General features: G+C 39.0%; 1 protein-coding gene across 4 annotated transcripts in view; it reads left to right on the top strand.

The window, feature by feature from the left end:
* dgkg (diacylglycerol kinase, gamma) overlaps positions 1–19157 on the top strand; it is a 100312-nt gene that overhangs the window by 49209 nt on the left and 31946 nt on the right. For all 4 annotated transcript variants that reach the window (XM_086091391.1, XM_086091389.1, XM_086091390.1 and 1 more), the window contains 2 exons: positions 105–265; positions 16909–16973. In XM_086091391.1, coding sequence (XP_085947517.1) covers positions 105–265; positions 16909–16973 — 226 coding nt within the window. The remainder of the gene's footprint in view (positions 1–104; positions 266–16908; positions 16974–19157) is intronic.

Below are 19157 nucleotides of genomic sequence, written 5' to 3'. Positions count from 1 at the left end.
CGTGCTAAGAAAATTCCACCCAAATATTAAGGTTGGTTGCACTTGCAGCATATTCCACAAATATGAGCGTCTATTTATGTATGCTACTAAATGTGTGTTTTTAGGATACGAGGGGGGCAGTTTGTTAAAGTTCCTGCGCGACATTGAGCACAGTATCGAGGTGGTGCTGGATCGCTGGAACATTGACATTGTGCCCGATGACAAGGAGGAGAAGGGTGACCCGGTACCCTACAACATCGTCAACAACTACTTTTCTATCGGAGTGGTAAGAATATTTAACTGTAAAATATTATCACTGAAGCACTCACCTTATTAGATGAAGTCGAATTAGATTTTTTTTTTTTATAGTAAATTACAATAATGTAATAGATTTGGATTTACATAATTTTCATTGGACCACGAGAATACAACATGTTCTTGAAAGTATTTGTTGTAGGGTTGTTGTTTTTTAAATTGCTGTTTGCTCAGAAAAAACAAAAAACAAAACCTTATGTGACGCATGTTATCAGATCAATACAGTATAAATGTTGATCAATACTGATTAGCATTCCAGTAGACAAATATGATCATTCCAAAATGTTGTATGCATCCATGTTTATGTATTTTGGTTGTCTATATGAATTATTCGTTCTGTCCAGTTTCTACAACTATCTTTTTATTTTGTCAACTTTCAATACACTAACATACAAATAACATTGTGTCATATTAGAATATGCACAAAATGGGTAATAATGGCCTACCCCTGATAAGATCACATCAACATGTTATGGTCGATTCATTTGCAGTAAAATGATCAAGTCTCTTTTGCCACAAAAGAAGAGAAGATGAATCAATGAGTTGCTCCCTCTTGGACAACTTTCTTTATTTGCGAATTTGGTTGGTTACCAGGTTACTGTTACCGAGCAACCCATCTTCTTATCGGCTCATGTTCCATTGGAGTTACTGGCCAAAGGACTGATTCACATTTTTTATAGAGTTCGCACACGCACACGCACGCACGCACGCACACGCACACACGGACACACACATCTTCAGGATAGTCAAACGCTTATGTGTTGCCACACGTAGGTAGTGAAGCATCACCATGGCAACGCAGCAGCTGTGCAGTCGACACTCGAATGAAGCCTCAGCTGTGGGGTTGTAAACAGCCATTGCACTCACTAACTAAATAACGACATTTTTTAGCAGCTAGTTAACTGACTGATCACGCCTTTTAACTGGCTAGCTAACTGGATCATACTTGTATAACTAGCTGAAAATTACACAATATAGATTATTATTTAAAATGCTATCTACTACTAGGCACTAATTGGTTATATAAATAATTACATATCAGTTAACTAACCATCTGACTATTTAACAAGCTGGGTAACAATCAATGCCAGTAATTTATAGTGCCAGGCGCAACAATGAGTGGCTCTTCCAATCGATGACAGAATAAACCTGTGTATCCACTCGTTGCCATTCCTACAACAGAGAAAAGTGTGGCTTCTTTCAAAGATATGAGCATTAAGTTCAATTAAACAGGCCTAGATTTCACCTGTACATATGTTAATAATTTCAGACCATCTTCATTATTTTACTATTCATACTTTTTGTGCTGTAAGGTTTTTGGGAAGGCTACATAACTAAGTGGCTAAATTAACTAGTAACTCTCAAAATAGGTAATTGGCTAGCTAGGTAGCTATAACTACCTTCCAAAGTTGTATGTGTATTTTCGCCAAACAATACGTGTCGTGTGTAGCCGAATTTTAAGCTGAGTCATCAATGCAGAATATTAAGAGCCAGCCATCTGTTATTTCTTTCTTATTTGCTGTTGTTGATTTTTTTCTGTGCGTCTCCAGTGTGATAACTTGACAGGACAAATGAAATAAGTCTTAGTCATCGCATGTAGAGAGTTCATCATAGAAAAAAAAGATGCAAATGCCAAAAGAGAACATTATGTTCACAGGTAGAAGAGGATGCACCGTGGTGATGTTACACAACTGCACTCCCACTGATGTCTGCATGCTTGCCAGACTGAACACACAACACATTATGTCTTGTCTATGTGTGAACTGTGTCTTCTGGTTGCAGCTTTATATGTTGTGTCAATTTTCATTTTCCCGCTCAAATCTATTTACAATCACATTGGACATTTTTGTTACCGGTAGTTTATTTACTATATAGAATTTCATAATAGATTAGTAAATAATTTGTTTATTAAAAACAAGTAATTCACTTTAATATATATATTTTTTTACTCGATTTACTCAGTTTTATTTACTTCCTGCTATGGCCTATAACCTGCAGCCAAACTTAGTTACTGGCGAGAAGATGGGCAAACATGGATTATATTGACACTTGTTGGAGAAATCTCAAATAATTTGTGCTCTTTACAAAGCCAAATTCAAATAGCATATTAGTTGTACTTATTTGGCGTATCATCTTAGAACAAAATACCTTGCTCCTCCATGGGGCCTCGCAAATCAACCCTTCTGAAGTACGCTGCTTGTGAGCACAAGTAAATCTGGAAGCGAGAATTTCTGAAAATTGTTTGCATGAGAAAAAAGATGAATCAATTTGGGCCATTTTGTTTGGCAGTTGTATTTTACAGGAGAAGCATTCTATTCAAGAATCAAAGAAAGCTATTAGAACAGTCTTTGATTCTATTCTATTTGATGATTTTACATTAATTCCAATATTTGACTTAAGTAAAATAAATAAATATATATATATATATTTATCTGTTACCAGCTTTGATAAACAAGGTAGAAACAAAATTAGAAAATGTGATTAATCGTGATTAATCACGATTAACTACGGAAAAATGTGTGATTATTAGTTAAACAATTGTAATCGCTTGACAGCATAATATGTCATTATTACCTTATTATGATAGCATGTATATAGTGAATATTTGCAGTTTGGAATTGGCCTTTTTTTTAAATTCTGTAACCCTTTTGTGTCATCTGGAGAAATCTTGGTGCTAACAAAATCAATTGAGGAGCTTCATTTACACAAAAGGATTCCTTTGCCACCATCTTGTAACATCTCTGGCAAATACAAACCCATTTAGGGGTGTTAAGTACTCACAGATTTTCGTTATTTGCTACAGTGCTGAGCCACTATCCCTGCAAATAGTAGGGGTTTACTGTTTATACAAACTCTAACCAACTACAGTGGAACTTCTGTAGTCAAATGTTTTTAATGTCATACCTTTTATTTGTCTTTTGTCTAGATATTTAACTTGCTATACCTATTTTATTTCATAGCTGCTAGCTATGGGGGCACATTCAGAAATACTCTCGGAAGTCCATGAACTACACTGAGAGTGCTCGTTGTTTAGAGAGGCATAGTTCTCTCCACATCCATTAATTTCCGAATGCACCAGTTTGTTAAGTTAACCTGCAGCAACTAGTAACCAGCTCAACGTCAACGTTAGCCAGCCTAACAACCACCATCTGAAGAAAAGCCCCAGACCTAGCGCCTCTAAACCACAAACTTCCGGGAAAAAAGTTTATAACTTACCGAGGGTGACCATATTCCCTTTGCCCCCCAAAAAAGAAGACACTTGCCCCGGCCTTGAAATTGTGGTACCAGTCGCAGTTACACAGTGTACTTCACCTCCTATTAGTCACACAATGCTAACCGGATATTTTCATGAATTTATAAAACCTCCGGACGCCCGAACAGGACGTAAGAAAATGGTCTTTCCTCCCAAATGAGGACATTTGGTCACCCTAAACTTAGCAATTTGCACCGGCATTTTTTATTTTAATTTTTTTGGTGCACTCTGAATTTCCGAACAGCAAATTGGAGCAACGCATTGAGTTTCCAAACGGTCGGAGTGAACCAGTGCGCACTCTGAGTATACAGTGGAGTTTGAACGTCTCGGAACTCGAACAATTCGGACTTCAACCAAAAAATCTCGGTAAAAAATGCCTCAGAGTTTGAACTCATTTTCGGAGTTCGAACACCCAAGCAGCAAAGTAAGCTAAACCGAACTAACCTTGAAAACGGGTAGCAGAGTGAAGCCGAGCAATGCCGAATACTCACGTTGCGGTAGTTGAGACAATGTATTGTTCATTTCCAGTCAGATCATGAATACTCCCAGAGGTGCTCAATTCTCGCGAGTGCATTTGGATTTTTCCACGACAATTTTCTTCGCCATGGGCCCAAAGAAAGACAGCAAATAAAAACATACAATGCTACAAACCACAGTGGAATTAGGAAGGAGATTATTGCGCAGTTGTAACTACCGTGACTACTTCTGTAAATACTGGCACGAGGACCCCCGCCCCTTAGCTGTTCAACAACGTGCCTGACATTGAACAACGTACGCAAGGACCGCTTAGTAGTCTAACAATATGCCCAATGTAAAATACACACACTCAGCACTGAACTAAAGCTAGCATTAACATAGCATTTATCATCCACTGATGTCATCACACCACAACAGGTAAGGTAAGGTATTTTTATTGTTTAAATACTGCACTGTACTGTAAATGTAAAAAACATTAACATAAATTAAAATAGGATTTTTCTGTTTTTGGAGCTTGGGAGCGAATTAATTGCATTTACATTATTTACTATGGGAAAAAATGTTTCGGAGATTGAACAATTCGGACTTTGAACACTTCGCAGGAACGAATTTTGTTCAAACTCCGAGGTACCACTGTATTTCCGAATGTGCACTAAATAACTAACTCACTGACTAGCTTATTAACTCTCTATCAATTAGCCATTTTGATAGCAGCTAGCTCTCTAATTATTAAACTGCGTAATGTGATATAGATAACTAACTTGCTAGCTAAATACCTTGCGATCAACTAACTATTCTAGCTCTAACTAGCTACTGGCTAGTTGACTGGAATGATTTCTTAATTTGCAGCTACTTGCTTTGAAAGATAAATAAATAGAGGAATTCCAAAATTATATGTATATGTATATCCATATTCATTTATTGATGGACAATATACCATGGAAAAATATAGATAAATGGGCATAGGTTAAGAAACACTTATAATAAATGTACTATACAGTAGCTATGTAAAACCCAGGGTGACAGATCGCGGAGCCTAGCGGGTGCAATGGCGACAGATGGCTGCCTATCTGGACACCTGAGTGAACCAGCCGCTGTGACTCAGTCCACCACGTCACCGTAAGAGGCCCTCCAATCTGCTTGGCTAATCTTGTGCTTCAAGGTTTGGGAGCCATGGTGACATCCGGCTCAATGTGAGCGCTTCCCCAGTTACAGTACATGACGTTGACTTTGCTACATGGTGTGGAGCATGTGGTGGGCTTGTCCAAGGCGATGACAAATAATGTTAGCGTCTGTTTTTTATTTTGGTTGTCATGCTGTGAAAACTTTTTTTCCTCTGAGAATCCTAAGATTTATTTTAAAGATGATATGATACATTACAATCACTAAGGTATAGTTTCATAGTAGCACATTCACCTAATTTGCTTGATAACGAGCTAGCGAGCTAGATATCAGAAATATTTGTACTGTGTTAGGAATCATTCGCAATCCACTATATAGTCTAATGCTGGCGTGCAGTCAAGGCCCAAACAGCTCAGAAGCACAAAAGTATTCATGTGATTTTCACCGTGAAACTCACCGGCCACTCCTAGGAAGGTTTTGCACTGTTCCATGTTTTCTCCATTTGTGGATAATGGCTGTCAGCGTGGTTCGTTAGAATCCTCAAGCTTTAGCAGTAGCTTTGTAACTCCACACTGATAGGTGTCAATTACTTGATTGTTTATCTATTCTTGAATTTCTTTGGACCGTGGCATTTTGTTTCAGCTTTTTAAGATCTTTTGGCAGACACCATTTTGTCAAATTTATTTTCAAGTGTTTTCTTGATTGAACAGGTCTGGAGAATAGGCTTGGGTATTGTCCATTCCAGGCCGACATGGCCTTGTGTTTTTCTTCTTCTTCTTTTTTTTAAATAGCTGCCGGTCTTGACCAAAAAAACAAGATCTCAGAAACAAGCGGACAAAATGAGTTTCCTCTGCAGGGTGTCCGGGCTCTCCCTTAGAGATGAGAAACTCGGTCATCCGGGAGGAACTCTTGAGTCGAGCCACTACTCCTCCACGTCGAGAGGAGCCAGCTAAGGTGGCCATAGGGAGGTGTTCCGGAGTCAGGACAAGCTGGAGAGACTATTGCCGCTTTTCCAATAGACCGGTTCCACACTGGAAATAGATTTTTTGTCCATATGTGAAAGCTTCTGTGCATATGATGGGCTGTACTTTGCGACGTCGTCACATCATGCAACATGCAAAAACAGTGGCTGAGACTTTCCACTCGTTAAATGTTATGGCAGATACGTACACGCTGCGAGTGTGCATGCTTGGACAGTTCAATTGATCCCGCCGTCTGTTGAAATGGAAATGTAATGGAGGCCTTCTGGTGTCGTGCCAGGCCGTGTGGTAATGTGCCGTTCGGGTCTCGTGGAAAAGGGGTATATGTCTTTCGGCTGGCCTGGGAACACCTTGGGATCCCGCCAGAGGAGTTAGATGGTGTGGCTGGGGAGAGGGAAGTCTGGGCTTCCCTGCTAAAGCTGTTGCCCCTGCGACCCGACTCCAGATAAGTGGTAGACGATGGATGGATGGATGGATGGATGGATGGATGGATGGATGGATGGCTGGCTGGATTAGGCCCTAAGGCCAGGGTAGCCACACGTGTGTACACCACACACACATTCAACATTAAACATTATAAAATGAGTTTCTCATGGCATTGGGTATATTAAACACCTGGCTTAGCTTTTGGAAGAGTTGAGGCAGTGTACTGGCCATATTTCGATGTGTATGGGTTGGCGACGGTGACTATGGGCTCATCACTTCCCTCCAATGTCAGCTGAACCAACTGAACCTTTTATTTTATTGTGCGCCTTTGGTCAGAAAAGCTTTTTGTTTTGTTATCTCTTACCAGTTGGACAGAATGCAGATCTTGGTTGTGCATAACTCCTATCCAACAACAAAACGGTGGCTAGTGACAATGCAGAATGCAGGCTAGTAACTATGCACCGCTAGCTAGCTAGCCACGGTTGCTGGTTTAAAAAAAATAAAAAATAAAAACCGATGTCCAGGGTCGCACTAGCCACACAGATGAGTTCAGAGTACTTACTGATGTGTAGTCTCCAAAGACAAGAACACGGTCCCTATGGTCAAACATGCTGGAGGTTCACTAATGTTTTGAGGTTGCTTTGCTGTTTCTGGTACCGAATGCCTGGAGTGTAATCATACAGACAGCATCATGAAATCTGAAGACGACCAAAGAATTTTGGACTGTAATGTAGGGCCCGGTCTCAGGAAGCTGGGTCTCTGTCAGAGTGGGGTTGGTCTTCCAGCAGGACATTGACCCAAATCACACTTTCAAAAACACCCAAAATGAATTACGACAAAGCGCTGGAGAGTTTTGAATTGGCCAGCAATGAGTCCTGATTTAAATCCCAGAGAACACCTGTGGAAATTTCTCAAAACGGCAGCTGGGAGGAGGCACCCGTCAAATCTGAGAGATCTAGCGCAGTTGGCAAAAGTGGGCTAAAATTCTGACTGGCGAACTAGTTACCTAACTAATGAACTGGCTTAGTGGATAGCTTAGATAGCAGCCACCCAACAAATTAACTAACACATTTTTGTCTAAATAACTAGAAATCAATCCAAGTATTTGTCTAGTAACCAGACAATTACTAATTTACTAGCTAAACTAAATACTAAGAATATTAAGTAGCTAAAGTACCGGTAAATACAAAAAGAGTGTTGTTTTCTATGTACATTTTTTTGCAACTGTGTCATTTTAGAGCCTAACAATGTAAAACAATCTCAAAGAAAAAAAAAGGAAAAAGATCCTCTGTGTTAAGTGTAAATGCCAACGTAAATGCCAGTGGTACACCACAAGTCCTCGGCTCACCCTTGTTGTTGTTTCGCGCTTTCTAGAAATTACTTTCTTCTCTATTCTGATTGGCGAAAGTACAATACAGCCATTGCCTTCTGCTTGCTTTGATATTCCCTAGACAGTTTGCTAATCTCAACAACAACAAAATAACAGTGAGCTGTACAAATGAACAAAAGTGTGTCAACTTGTCGTTGGGCCTGCACGTATGTGACCTTAGTGCTCTTGAGCAGAGTTCCTCTGGTCTTGAAGAGTCGGCAGGTGTCTCTCAGCATGGTTATTCATTACCGTCCATTATTCATAACCTGGCGTGGACCTGGCAGCTGCTGACTTCCTGTCACTGATACTTCCCCTGACCTTCACCGAATGCCAGCAATACTCCAATGCATGGACACACTTACACACACATGCAGACACACGTATCCTCTTGCACACAATTTGTTTTTGCGGATATGCCTGTATGCTCTCTCAGCAAAGATGCACATGGAAAGTTTTACACGTAATGGGTTAACAAGTACAGGAACTCATTAGTTAGTAGTGGTTGGTCATGTAAAACAACAGCAATGTCTCAAGAGAGCAAACAACTGTTGTGCATTTTGCTGTTAAGCTTATAATAATAATAATGCATTCGATTTATATAGTGTTTTTTTGGACACTCAAAGATGCTTCACAGTGGTTGCATTATTCATGTCCTCACACATTCACACTTTGGTGGCGGTAAGTTACTTAAGTAGCCACAGCTGCGCTGAGGCAGGCTGATGGAAGCGTGGCTGCCAGTATGCGCCTACGGCCCCTCCGACCACCACCAAACATTTGCGCTTTCCATACACCAGTGTGAGTAGCACTGGAGGCAATGAAGTGCCTTGCCCATGGACACAACGACACATGACTTGGGGAGAACGGGGATCGAACAGCCGACCTTCTGGTTACTGAACGACCGTCTCTACACCGCCACAGCTTCTTATTGGAAGACAGCAAGTTTTACAAAAGTACCGAAACACTGAATTCGGGCATTCAAAAGTTTTGAGAAGATCAAATTAAGTTTACCTACAAAGGTCATAGTGAGTTTTAGAGTCATCCTGAAATTTCACCCGGAAACTGAATGTAAGTAGCATCTGTACGATGAACAAAATACAGTATGCTAAATAAATGAATGAACTTTTGAATGTAGTCTGGAATGGATGGTCGTCATGGTTACAGACAGTACCACAAACTTGTTTGTCAAGATCATGCAAGTCACGAGTTTTACAAGAATGAGGAAACAAACGTCGTCGGATATAATCGTCTCCAGCTGTGAATTCATGCTGCTTTGACTCCACCCCCCACATGCTACTTAGTGTATGAAATATACAAGATTTGTTGTTTTGCTGTTTAACTACATTAGTTATAGCGAGCCAGGGCTAATAAATTTTCACGCCAGATCGAAATAACTTAGGGTCAGACGTTTGGGGTCATGTCTTGCAACGCTATGTGTCTAATGTTGTTGAGTCCAGCGTGTCCAGAAAACGCAATTCCGTCAACGCATTCGCGAACATTCGTTCTATTTAAGGGTTTTTTGGATGTGTCATTGCCAGCTCGCGCCCTTTTTGTAACACTAGCGTTGCTAATCTCATGCATGCTAACTCACTTGAAGATGATCCATCAGTTTCTGTTGGTTAGTCCTGGTAACACATCCTGTTTGGTCAACATTAAAAATGATTGCAATAATTATAATGAATGATAATAAATTACTTTAAGAAAAAAAAAGGTTCACGCTAACAGTGGCTGAGGGCAATGTTGACAGTCTGTGCTCATGACATGCATCCTTATTTCTTCACACTTTACACTTTTTTCACAATTTTGGGCTGCAGGGGGCCGTGCATTTTATACCAAATACTGTCCTTGGGGACAAACTTGACTTAATCCACCTCTTTATTTCATGGTAACGTACCCAAAAATTGTACACAAGAGTAGGCTGCTGTTACTTTAGAACAGGTTTCAGTATTTCATCAAAAAAAATTCTACTGAGAGGTATGGATTAATTCAAAGGGCTACCGGCTTGATATAGACATTTATAAAATAACATCGCAATCGCAAGCCCACAATCTTGTCTCTGTGAATGTTATGTTCTGACCTTTGAACTATACTTTTTTTTTTTAATCTGGCATTTCAAAAAAAATTTTTGATGTAGTGCACTTTTTCCAGTAACGAGACAAAAAATTGAAATATTTTACTAGTGAGCTATTTTTTCAATAGGCCTCTGAGATTGCTACTCATGTTGTCCTTGGGTGCTACCTAGTGCCCTTGGGCACCATGTTGGTGGTCCCTACTTGAGAATAATATGATTTAAATAAAAGTATAAATAATTCCTTGAGAAGGAGTAAGTACTACAGAGTGACTGGTGAGTAACTTATGATGATTATTATTTTAATTCAAATAGACAAAATTTTAAATTGAATGTGTGATTTTCTACATTGCCCATTAAAATCACTTTAACTAAAACAATACTGTTCATCTTCATGAAGTAGCATTAATTAAGGAAAATTCAGCCACCAAAAATGGTCTTAAATTAACTTTGTTTACTCTCATAAAACAGCACAATAGACTCACCAGGCACATATTTCGATTACATAGATAAAGGTAAAAAAAAAACTTCTGACCACTACTATCATGTAACAATTACAGAAACCCTCAATACTATACAAAATCTTTGGAGGATATGTGTCATTGCCTAGTGTGAAACTTCATGCATGCTAACTGTTTCTGATGTTTCTGTCAATGGGGTCATGTCGGTTTGTCCTTTACAGTTTTACTTCCTGTTGCGACAACTTTAGGATCAAAACAACTTTGATGCTTGTGGCGACTGGAGGCAGTTGCAAATATTTTCAGATTTTCTGATGTGACAGTTTGTCTTGTTTTGGAAAGCTTCGTGTAGTCCTAAACCCTAATGAGTTACAAAAAAAACATGTTCGCATGCACACTCGAGGCCTTTTGATGCCCTCAACCCCTCAATTCTGCCATGTTTTCCACGTTTGTGCCTCGTAGTTGTCATTGCAGTCACCTTGCCATGTTTCACGACATGTGAGACACTCCAAAAAAGCCCCACATTCCTCATGGTTCCTCTCAGTCCATCAAATTGCTTGTGATGTCCCGTCGCTCGGCGGGTTTCAAGTTCTCTGCCAATTAAAGCGGCACTGGCGCTTCTATTTTGAGATATGAAATTTGCTGATGCCGTCAATTCTGCGCATCGGTGTCCGTCACGCCACGCTCGAGGTGGCATTTTGCCAGGCCAGTCAGCCGATAAAATCCATATATGATTCTGAACCCAACGAGAGAGACATGGTACTTAACGCATCAATGCACAGCTTTTTCATAATTTTTGGGTCACCTATTATCAGGCGGAGAAAGAACACATGCACACGCAGCCAGCAGGTAACAACATGGCTTTATTACTTCATATCTGCTTTGGCCGCTGTGGTGCCTCGCTGCGAAGAATTTCGGCGTGTAATCCATAAACCATGAAATACTCTATCAATACTGTATGCATTGATTGAACCGTTCATTTTGGTCTATATAGTAACATGGTCTACTAACAACATTAAAATGTGTCCAAGAGCGTCCCACACACTTTTAACTCTCTCATCTCTTTGGGGGAAAATCCTTCCAAAAAAAAGTTGGGCCCCGAGTTATGCAGCATGCTATGCAAGCAGTTATGAGTATACACCTTTTGCTGTCCTTACTCACACAAGCGACATATATTGAGTCCCAACATCCTTGATACTTACACGTCATTTGTGCTTTCCATGTGTCATCCATCCATCCATTTTCTTAACCGCTTGTATTTATGTCAGGGCTATATGTGTGCATTGAATCTGTAGGTTGGGGTCTGTGTCAAGTTATTTTTGGAACCATTTGCCAATATATTCCATCACCTTCCTTAACTCTGAAAATCTTCATGTTGTTTCTGGTGTACCCAGCTTCAGTATCATCCAGTTTTTCAAGAATTTGCCCGCCACCATGTTTCACTGCTCCATTTCCTCAACCCGCATTAGTATGACAACCATCTTATCTTTTAGTTCCTCCATTTCCATTGTTAACATAATTTATTTCTGGTCACTATCTTGTCTCAGTCATTTGATTTCTCACCCTGAATGTAATTTCGCCTTTATTTTTTATTCAGGTCACTTTTTTAATTTGGCCTGCATGGCTTGAATCTGTGTGCTAATGACGACCAGGCTAGCTTGCGACTGCATCATTTTGTTAGCCTTGGGCGGTAGCGTAATTATTTTGTCTTCTTAGAGACTTTATCTGAATTATTCAGTTGCGTTCTATTGTTTGCTCTGGTAGTCCCATGTTTATGTTTACTGATTAATTAAGTTAGCCTGAGCGGAGGTCTCATCTTAGTGTGCATCACTCATCCACCAAACCGGAAGTCCTGTTTTGTTTGTAGCCTATTTGTGTGTCTTTGTATATTGCAGTGCAGTTTTACACAACTAGAAACTACAACTACCACACTGTAATGGACATATTGTTCAAATAAATGTTTCTGATCCAACTTTCAGGTTCAGTTCCAGGTTGAGGTTACTGATAATGATGGGTCATTCGTGAACGAGCTGGTACAAAGAGTACTATTTGAAGTGAACGATGAGAGCCGGCTCCCTCCCTCAAGAGCCGGCTTCGTCATTTTACCTCTCGCTCTCTCTTTCTTATTATGTTGCGCTCTCTTTTTCACATGTCTGAAGCGAGGTTTGGCTGCGCTGCTCAAAGAGGGAGAGACGGCAAGAGAAAGGGGAGGGGCGAGGGCATACAGTGAGGGTACTGCACGAGGAGCACGTGCTCCGTATCTCCACCAGTCAGAGAGAGAGAGAGAGAGGAGGAGGAGAAAACAAACAGAGAAGAAGAGAGTTGAAGTATTTAGTTTTTCTGAATGCCAATTTGAAATAAAATAAGGTATTTTATCCTGGACCTGGTGAGTAGCTTATGTTTGTTTTGATCTGTTGCACTTGAATTACTACTCACTATTTTTTTTATTTTGATTGAAGTTTAAATTTTGTTGCTTATTTATTGTTTGTAGCCTTTTTAACGTTCAATAAAATAAACAAAAAAACTTTTCTTTACTTTTTTCTATTTACAGTCAGTAGAGTGAAATATTTAGTTCACCAAGTCATTTAGCAAAATGTATGCTAAATTTGTCATAAATATTATATATATATATATATATATATATATATATGTAAGCTAAAGTTAAAAGAGCCGTTTGAGAGCCAAAAAGACCCGGGCTCTTTTCACTGAGCCGATCCAAATGAACCGGATCACCCAAAAGAGCCGAAAATCCCATCACTAGCTCCTTATTAGATCATATTGGTGTACCTAATGAAGTGGCCAGAGAGTGTTTATATTGTATTTCCCTCCATGTGACAGCAAAATAGGAAGAAAGACAAGACAGACAAGAAGCTTTTAACCTATTTATCTTGACAATGGCCTTGTGTGTGAGGAGGCACTTGAAGTAAATCAATTTATGTTCTTGTCAGACACTTAAGACCAGCCGCGATTTTATACACTTGATATTATTTATTTTATGTGATGTATTGCTTAGAAGCTGCCGTTGAATTATTTTTTTTATACACACAAACAGGGCTCTTTCTCAGGGCCCCTGTGGATCTGCTCAAGATCAACCCGCCGTTCAATTAAAGCAGATCAGTTTAATTGATAAACAGCACACACTCATGAACAGACAATTTAGTTTGATACACAGCACACACTGTCAAGCAATCATGAGCCATAGCTCCTCGGATTAATCGAGGTTATATCAGGTTACCACGTTTCCTCACAATAATAGTACTGTAGTGGTTATAATTTACTGTAGATAGTAACTACCTTGGCCTGGCAATGGTTGCAATATATGTATTTTCTAATACATATTCACCCAGCCCATAGAGAGAACATTGCATTTATCCACCGGCAGCCAGGGATGGGAAATCCAGGTCCAGAAAGTAAAAACCTTGCCACAGTTTGGCTATAATTACAGGTGCTTGTATTCAACCGGCAGATAAACAACATCATTACAAGAAGCACCTGTGGCTAAAGCCAAACTCTGGCAGGGTTTTTACTTTCTTGGCCTGGTTTTCCTATCTCTACCGCTGACAGAACTTTCCCAAAACAAAAGCTCATAAACCTTAGGTACTAAGAAACACAAACAAAGACCAAGAGTAAAGCAAAAAGTTATGGTAATAAGGAATTGCCAACAAAGTCTTGGTGGACTTAATCCGTGTGCAGGGTGTCCACAGATCATGAATATGATATATTTTTGGGGCTGGGTTGGAGTTGGAGGGCTATGGTTTGTGATCGGGCATCGCGGCCCTGTATGTTGCATGTCATCATAATTCATTCATAAATTTGACAACAGTGTGGGACAATACCTCTGGATCATTGAATAAATCAATTCATTGAATGGATTATTATTATCCTAAATGTTTTTTTTAATACAGCACTGGTGGTTTCAAATTGCCCACATGACATCATCCGCAAGGAGAGATCTTGATGTTGTCGATGTCATGCAGTCTGTTTTGTTTTCCACAATGTCAATGTCAGTCGGGCGTGCTGCACTCTGAGTACTCCTCCCTCTGCAAATGAATGAGGTCCCACAAAGGCTCACAATGGTGCAAACAGCCAAAACAAAGAAAAGTCCTCCCATACAAACATTTAGACTGCGCTGTGCTGGAAACGAAAATAAGGCCCTTAATGTAGCTTCCTACGAGCTACGGCTAGTTAGCTTATGTGGCGAAACGCAAAGAACCACGGAGATGAAAGCTCACTTCGCGTCTGGTCTCAACACAGCAAAAGTCACTTAACATCGCCACCATGGCGGCTAGTAAAGCTACACTTCTGACAAGTATCTTTATCAAGACGGGAGGATGGGGAGTCAATAACCGCTGAAAGATTGAGAAGATATGCTAATTGCTAAGATATTGTGGCATGTAGTTGGGAGACACTGAATTAAGTGATTGGCTGATACGGTACCTTTTTTTTTTTTTTGTCCCGCCTCATACAGTACGTCTGGCTGGAACCGCGTTATATTGGATAATAAACTTTAAACAGCAAAATGGCAGGCAAATTAAAATGTGTCTGGAGAGAAAAAAAAAGACACAATAAAAATAATACACACTGCTATATACATTAGCCAGGACTCGAACCAGAAACCAAAAATGAATTAGTACACAACGCATTACATCAACCGAGGGGATGGGGCAATAAAGTTAAACATACTGTATATTCATTGAATAAACATTTACAATATAAGATATGGTAACTTTTATTTTGCTTCTGCTATAGAGACATTTGCATCGTTTCAGCAGTAATAATGGATACAGAAAAAAAAAAATAACTGCATGCACAACATAAAAATCTCAACTATTGTCCGTGCATAAAAACAATCCAATCTAAATCTATCAGCAAAGTTGTTTGTTTGCAAAATTTTCATTAATTTGGACTTTTGAGAGCTAATAAACCTGATTTAATAGTCTTGCTTTTTTCCCTACGTTTGAAAGCATAATCGGTAAAGGCTAATCAATCCAAAGACCGATATTTTGACATTGGCACATTGTAATCACTTATAGGCGAGACCGGGGCTAGTTGTATCACTTCTTATACTGTTATATATTTCTTGGAATCAATACATCATATATAAACAAAATGTATACCAGATGAAAGACCAAAGTCTTAGGTATATTTTTTGTATTTGTGTCATTTTCATACCTTGCGTCAGTGCAGATTTATAAGCCATCAAATAGAGTGAACATGTGACATGTTGCCCCACCAATGGGTAAGTTGTCACACTATATGGGGTAAGATGTCACACTGCATTTTGTAACTAATGAAACAAGGCCAAAATTATCCTTATTATCCTGTTTTTGTGTTTACAGCCATAGAAATCGTTTATCATTGATCTTGAAAATTTAACATTGTACTTGAGAAAAGCTGTTTTGCTTCCCTTAAACTGGAAATTTGAGAGTAAAATTATTTTATTTTTTTAAATAAAGCATTTTGTTTAATGGATGGATGCTTCAATCATGAAACTTAAACCAGTCCTGACATGTTTACATACTGTAGTTCCAACAACTGGGAAATCAATTTTTAATCAATGAAACAAAACCTGGCAAACTAATTTCCTCACTCTTCAGGCTCATCATCTGAAGAACAATTCTGGCATTTGTAAATACAGTTGCCAGAGGTGCATTTTTCATTGGCCCATTCTTTTGCATATGTGACAACAAAGCCCAAAATAACTGAGACAAGTTGCACCAAACAACCATGTTGGCTTATTCTTGCTCTAGTTTAAAGTTAGCTTAAAATGCCGTGACTGAGGCATGACAAGATGTCTGAATGTCTCCTCTAACGTGTCCACATGATTTGCTGCTAGAATTTGTCTATGTAAGACGCCTGTTTCAAACTACTTAGAAATTACTTTGGATTGTGCAAAACAGATAACCGGCACTCATGTCGGCTCAAAATATGCTATTCTCTTCTCAGACAGTACACAACCCCTGACCATTAATACGGAGAAAACTAGTATACCACTTTTTTGTTGCGCCCTATGGTGGAAAAGAAAATTGCAATGGGACAACTTACCCATGATACAACGAGCCCCGGTCTCCCCTACTTTGCGTTGATACAGGCTGCACCTGTGTCCGCCATTACAAGGTTGTTGCAATAAATACACGACAATAGCAAATGATGACGCCATAATATATGAACAATTATGGTTATAGTGTAATGAGTATGCTGTGCATTTTTTTTTTAATGAATGGTATCAGTAAGGCATATAGACCACTCATACCGAATGAAAAAGATGCCAAACAGAACAGGTTCACCCCTAATCAATTTCTGTACACTCTGACGTCAAGTAAATAAGCAGAAGTGCACATTGAGGAATTTGTTGCAACAATTTCCTTAATGTCAGTTATTTTTTTCTAAAAGTGAGGATCTCTAAACACGAGTGACATGTGGCATCATTTATAGTGAATCGTTTTATATTTTTTTCTTCACAGGATGCCTCCATTGCCCATCGCTTTCATCTGATGAGGGAGAAGCACCCAGAGAAGTTCAACAGCAGGTTAGGAGATGAACATTTTTACATAATTGGCTGGGATGGCCACTTTCTTGCTTGCTGTGTAGATAGCAGTTTGTTTACCATGTGGATTGCATTACATTGCATAGGCAACAGATGACCTTGCACTTTTAATCTGGAAATGTGAGCCAATCAACATAAATCAATAGCTGCCTGCCCAGCTGGGTCTGTATATTGATCCTTTACACACCACACACATGAATGAGATCCAGTCGAAAATGTTATATTTCCAAAGAGTGTTCAGCCAGAGGGATTTAAAAATATCGTTGTCGTCAAATAAAAAGCTGTTATGAATAATTTAAACAACAATTTATTTATTTTTTTATGGTTTGGCAGATTGGGGTGGCTCGAATGGAATGAATTAAAGTAGTTTTCAAGGCACCGCCATATTAATTTTCACTTTAAAGGGACTTTAAATAATTAAATAATCAATCAAGTAATTAAACAAAATGAAAACACAGTACAGACAATAATTTTACAAACATTTCTAATTATATAGATTTTTCATCATTCTGTTATTTATATTTGTCCATTCTGTTTTTTATTTCATAATAAATAATTTAAGACAAAACATCCTTTTAATAATAACACATTTATTTAACAATTTTTATTGATGTATGTTTTTTGTTAAAATTATTTTGCTAATTATCAGAAAGAAATCAAAGTGAATTTTTAACAGACAAGATATGAAATACAGTGGTACCTTGGAGTTTGAACATAATTCGTTCCTGCGAAGTGTTCAAAGTCCGAATTGTTCAACCTCCGAAAAAAAAATTCCCATCGGAAATAATGTAAATGCAATTAATCCGTTCCCAAGCTCCAAAAACAGAAATTTCCCATTTTAATTTATATTAATGATTTTTACATTTACAGTACAGTGCAGTATTTAAGCAATAAAAATACCTTACCTTTTTTGTTGTGGTGTGATGGCATCAGTGGATGATAAATGCTATGTTAATGCTAGCTTTAGTTCAGTGCTGAGTGTGTGTAATTTACATTGGGCATATTGTTAGACTACTAACCGATCCTTGTGTGCGTTGTTTAACGTCAGGCACGTTGTTGAACAGCTAAGAGGGGTCCTCGTGCCAGTATTTACAGAAGTAGTCATGGTAGTTACAACGGCGCGATAATCTCCTTCCTAATTCCACTCTGGTTTGTAGCACTGTATGTTTTCCTTTGCTGCTACTGGCACTGTTGTCTTTCTTTGGGCCCATGGCAAAAAAAATTGTCGTGAAAAAATCAAAATGTACTCACGAGTGTGGAGCACCTCCGGGAGTATTCACGATCTGACTGGAAATGAGCAGTGCATCGTCTCAACTACCGCAATGTGAGCATTCGGCATTGCCCGGCTTCACTCTGCTACCCGTTTTCAAGATACGTTCGTCTTAGCTTGCTTTGCTTGGGTGTTCAAACTCCGAAAATGAGTTGTACGAGTTCCGAGACGTTCAAACTCCGAGGTTCCACTGTATTACAATCATAGCATTGAAGTCCCAGTGTTGGCTCATCACATTCTTTCCAGAGCACCAAACATTCGCCTGTCGGCTCCTCCCTGCTGACAAGGCAGTTAAGTATAAAAGCTTGTTCCGCCATCCCTGTGGGAACAGGACCTGTTCGCATAATAGCATGAATTCAGCCGTCTCCAACTACTCTGACTAGGAAGTGCGAGCATGAGAGTGTTATTGAGACATCTTGTTTACTTTTTAGATTTAAATAATTGATGCAGAGGTCTTCCATCTGCTGTCCTGTATGTATTTGCTACATCAATGACTGGCGGAGGTGGGCGACAAAAAGATACCGCGGTTCTCCAATGGAACATTACTCTCATGCTTTACGTGAACTATTACAGGGCAGCCTTTCAAAATAGAAATGAGTAAATACTAGGTGTCATTTTAGATGCCGTTTACACGCATTAAAGAGATGGAATGGGGAAGGTTTTTTTCTTTTCTTAAGATGTTTTCATGGTGCCTGACTAAACATTGAAAGCATGCATAGTTTTGTATTAAAAAAAAAAGGTATGTAAATAAATACAAAAAATTGGAAAATTTATAAAAATAAGACAAATAATATATATGTATACACAAAATCCTCATCATGCTATCAATAAATTCAACAAATTTGCTAAAAACAGTCACATTGCTAAATTCCATGAAAGTTGCATTGCTCATCTGA

This window comes from Leptonotus elevatus, chromosome 12 (genome assembly GCF_054856555.1).
Source record: "Leptonotus elevatus isolate MCC_2025b chromosome 12, RoL_Lele_1.0, whole genome shotgun sequence".
Lineage (NCBI taxonomy): Eukaryota > Metazoa > Chordata > Actinopteri > Syngnathiformes > Syngnathidae > Leptonotus > Leptonotus elevatus.
This window is presented reverse-complemented; position numbering and strand designations above follow the sequence as displayed.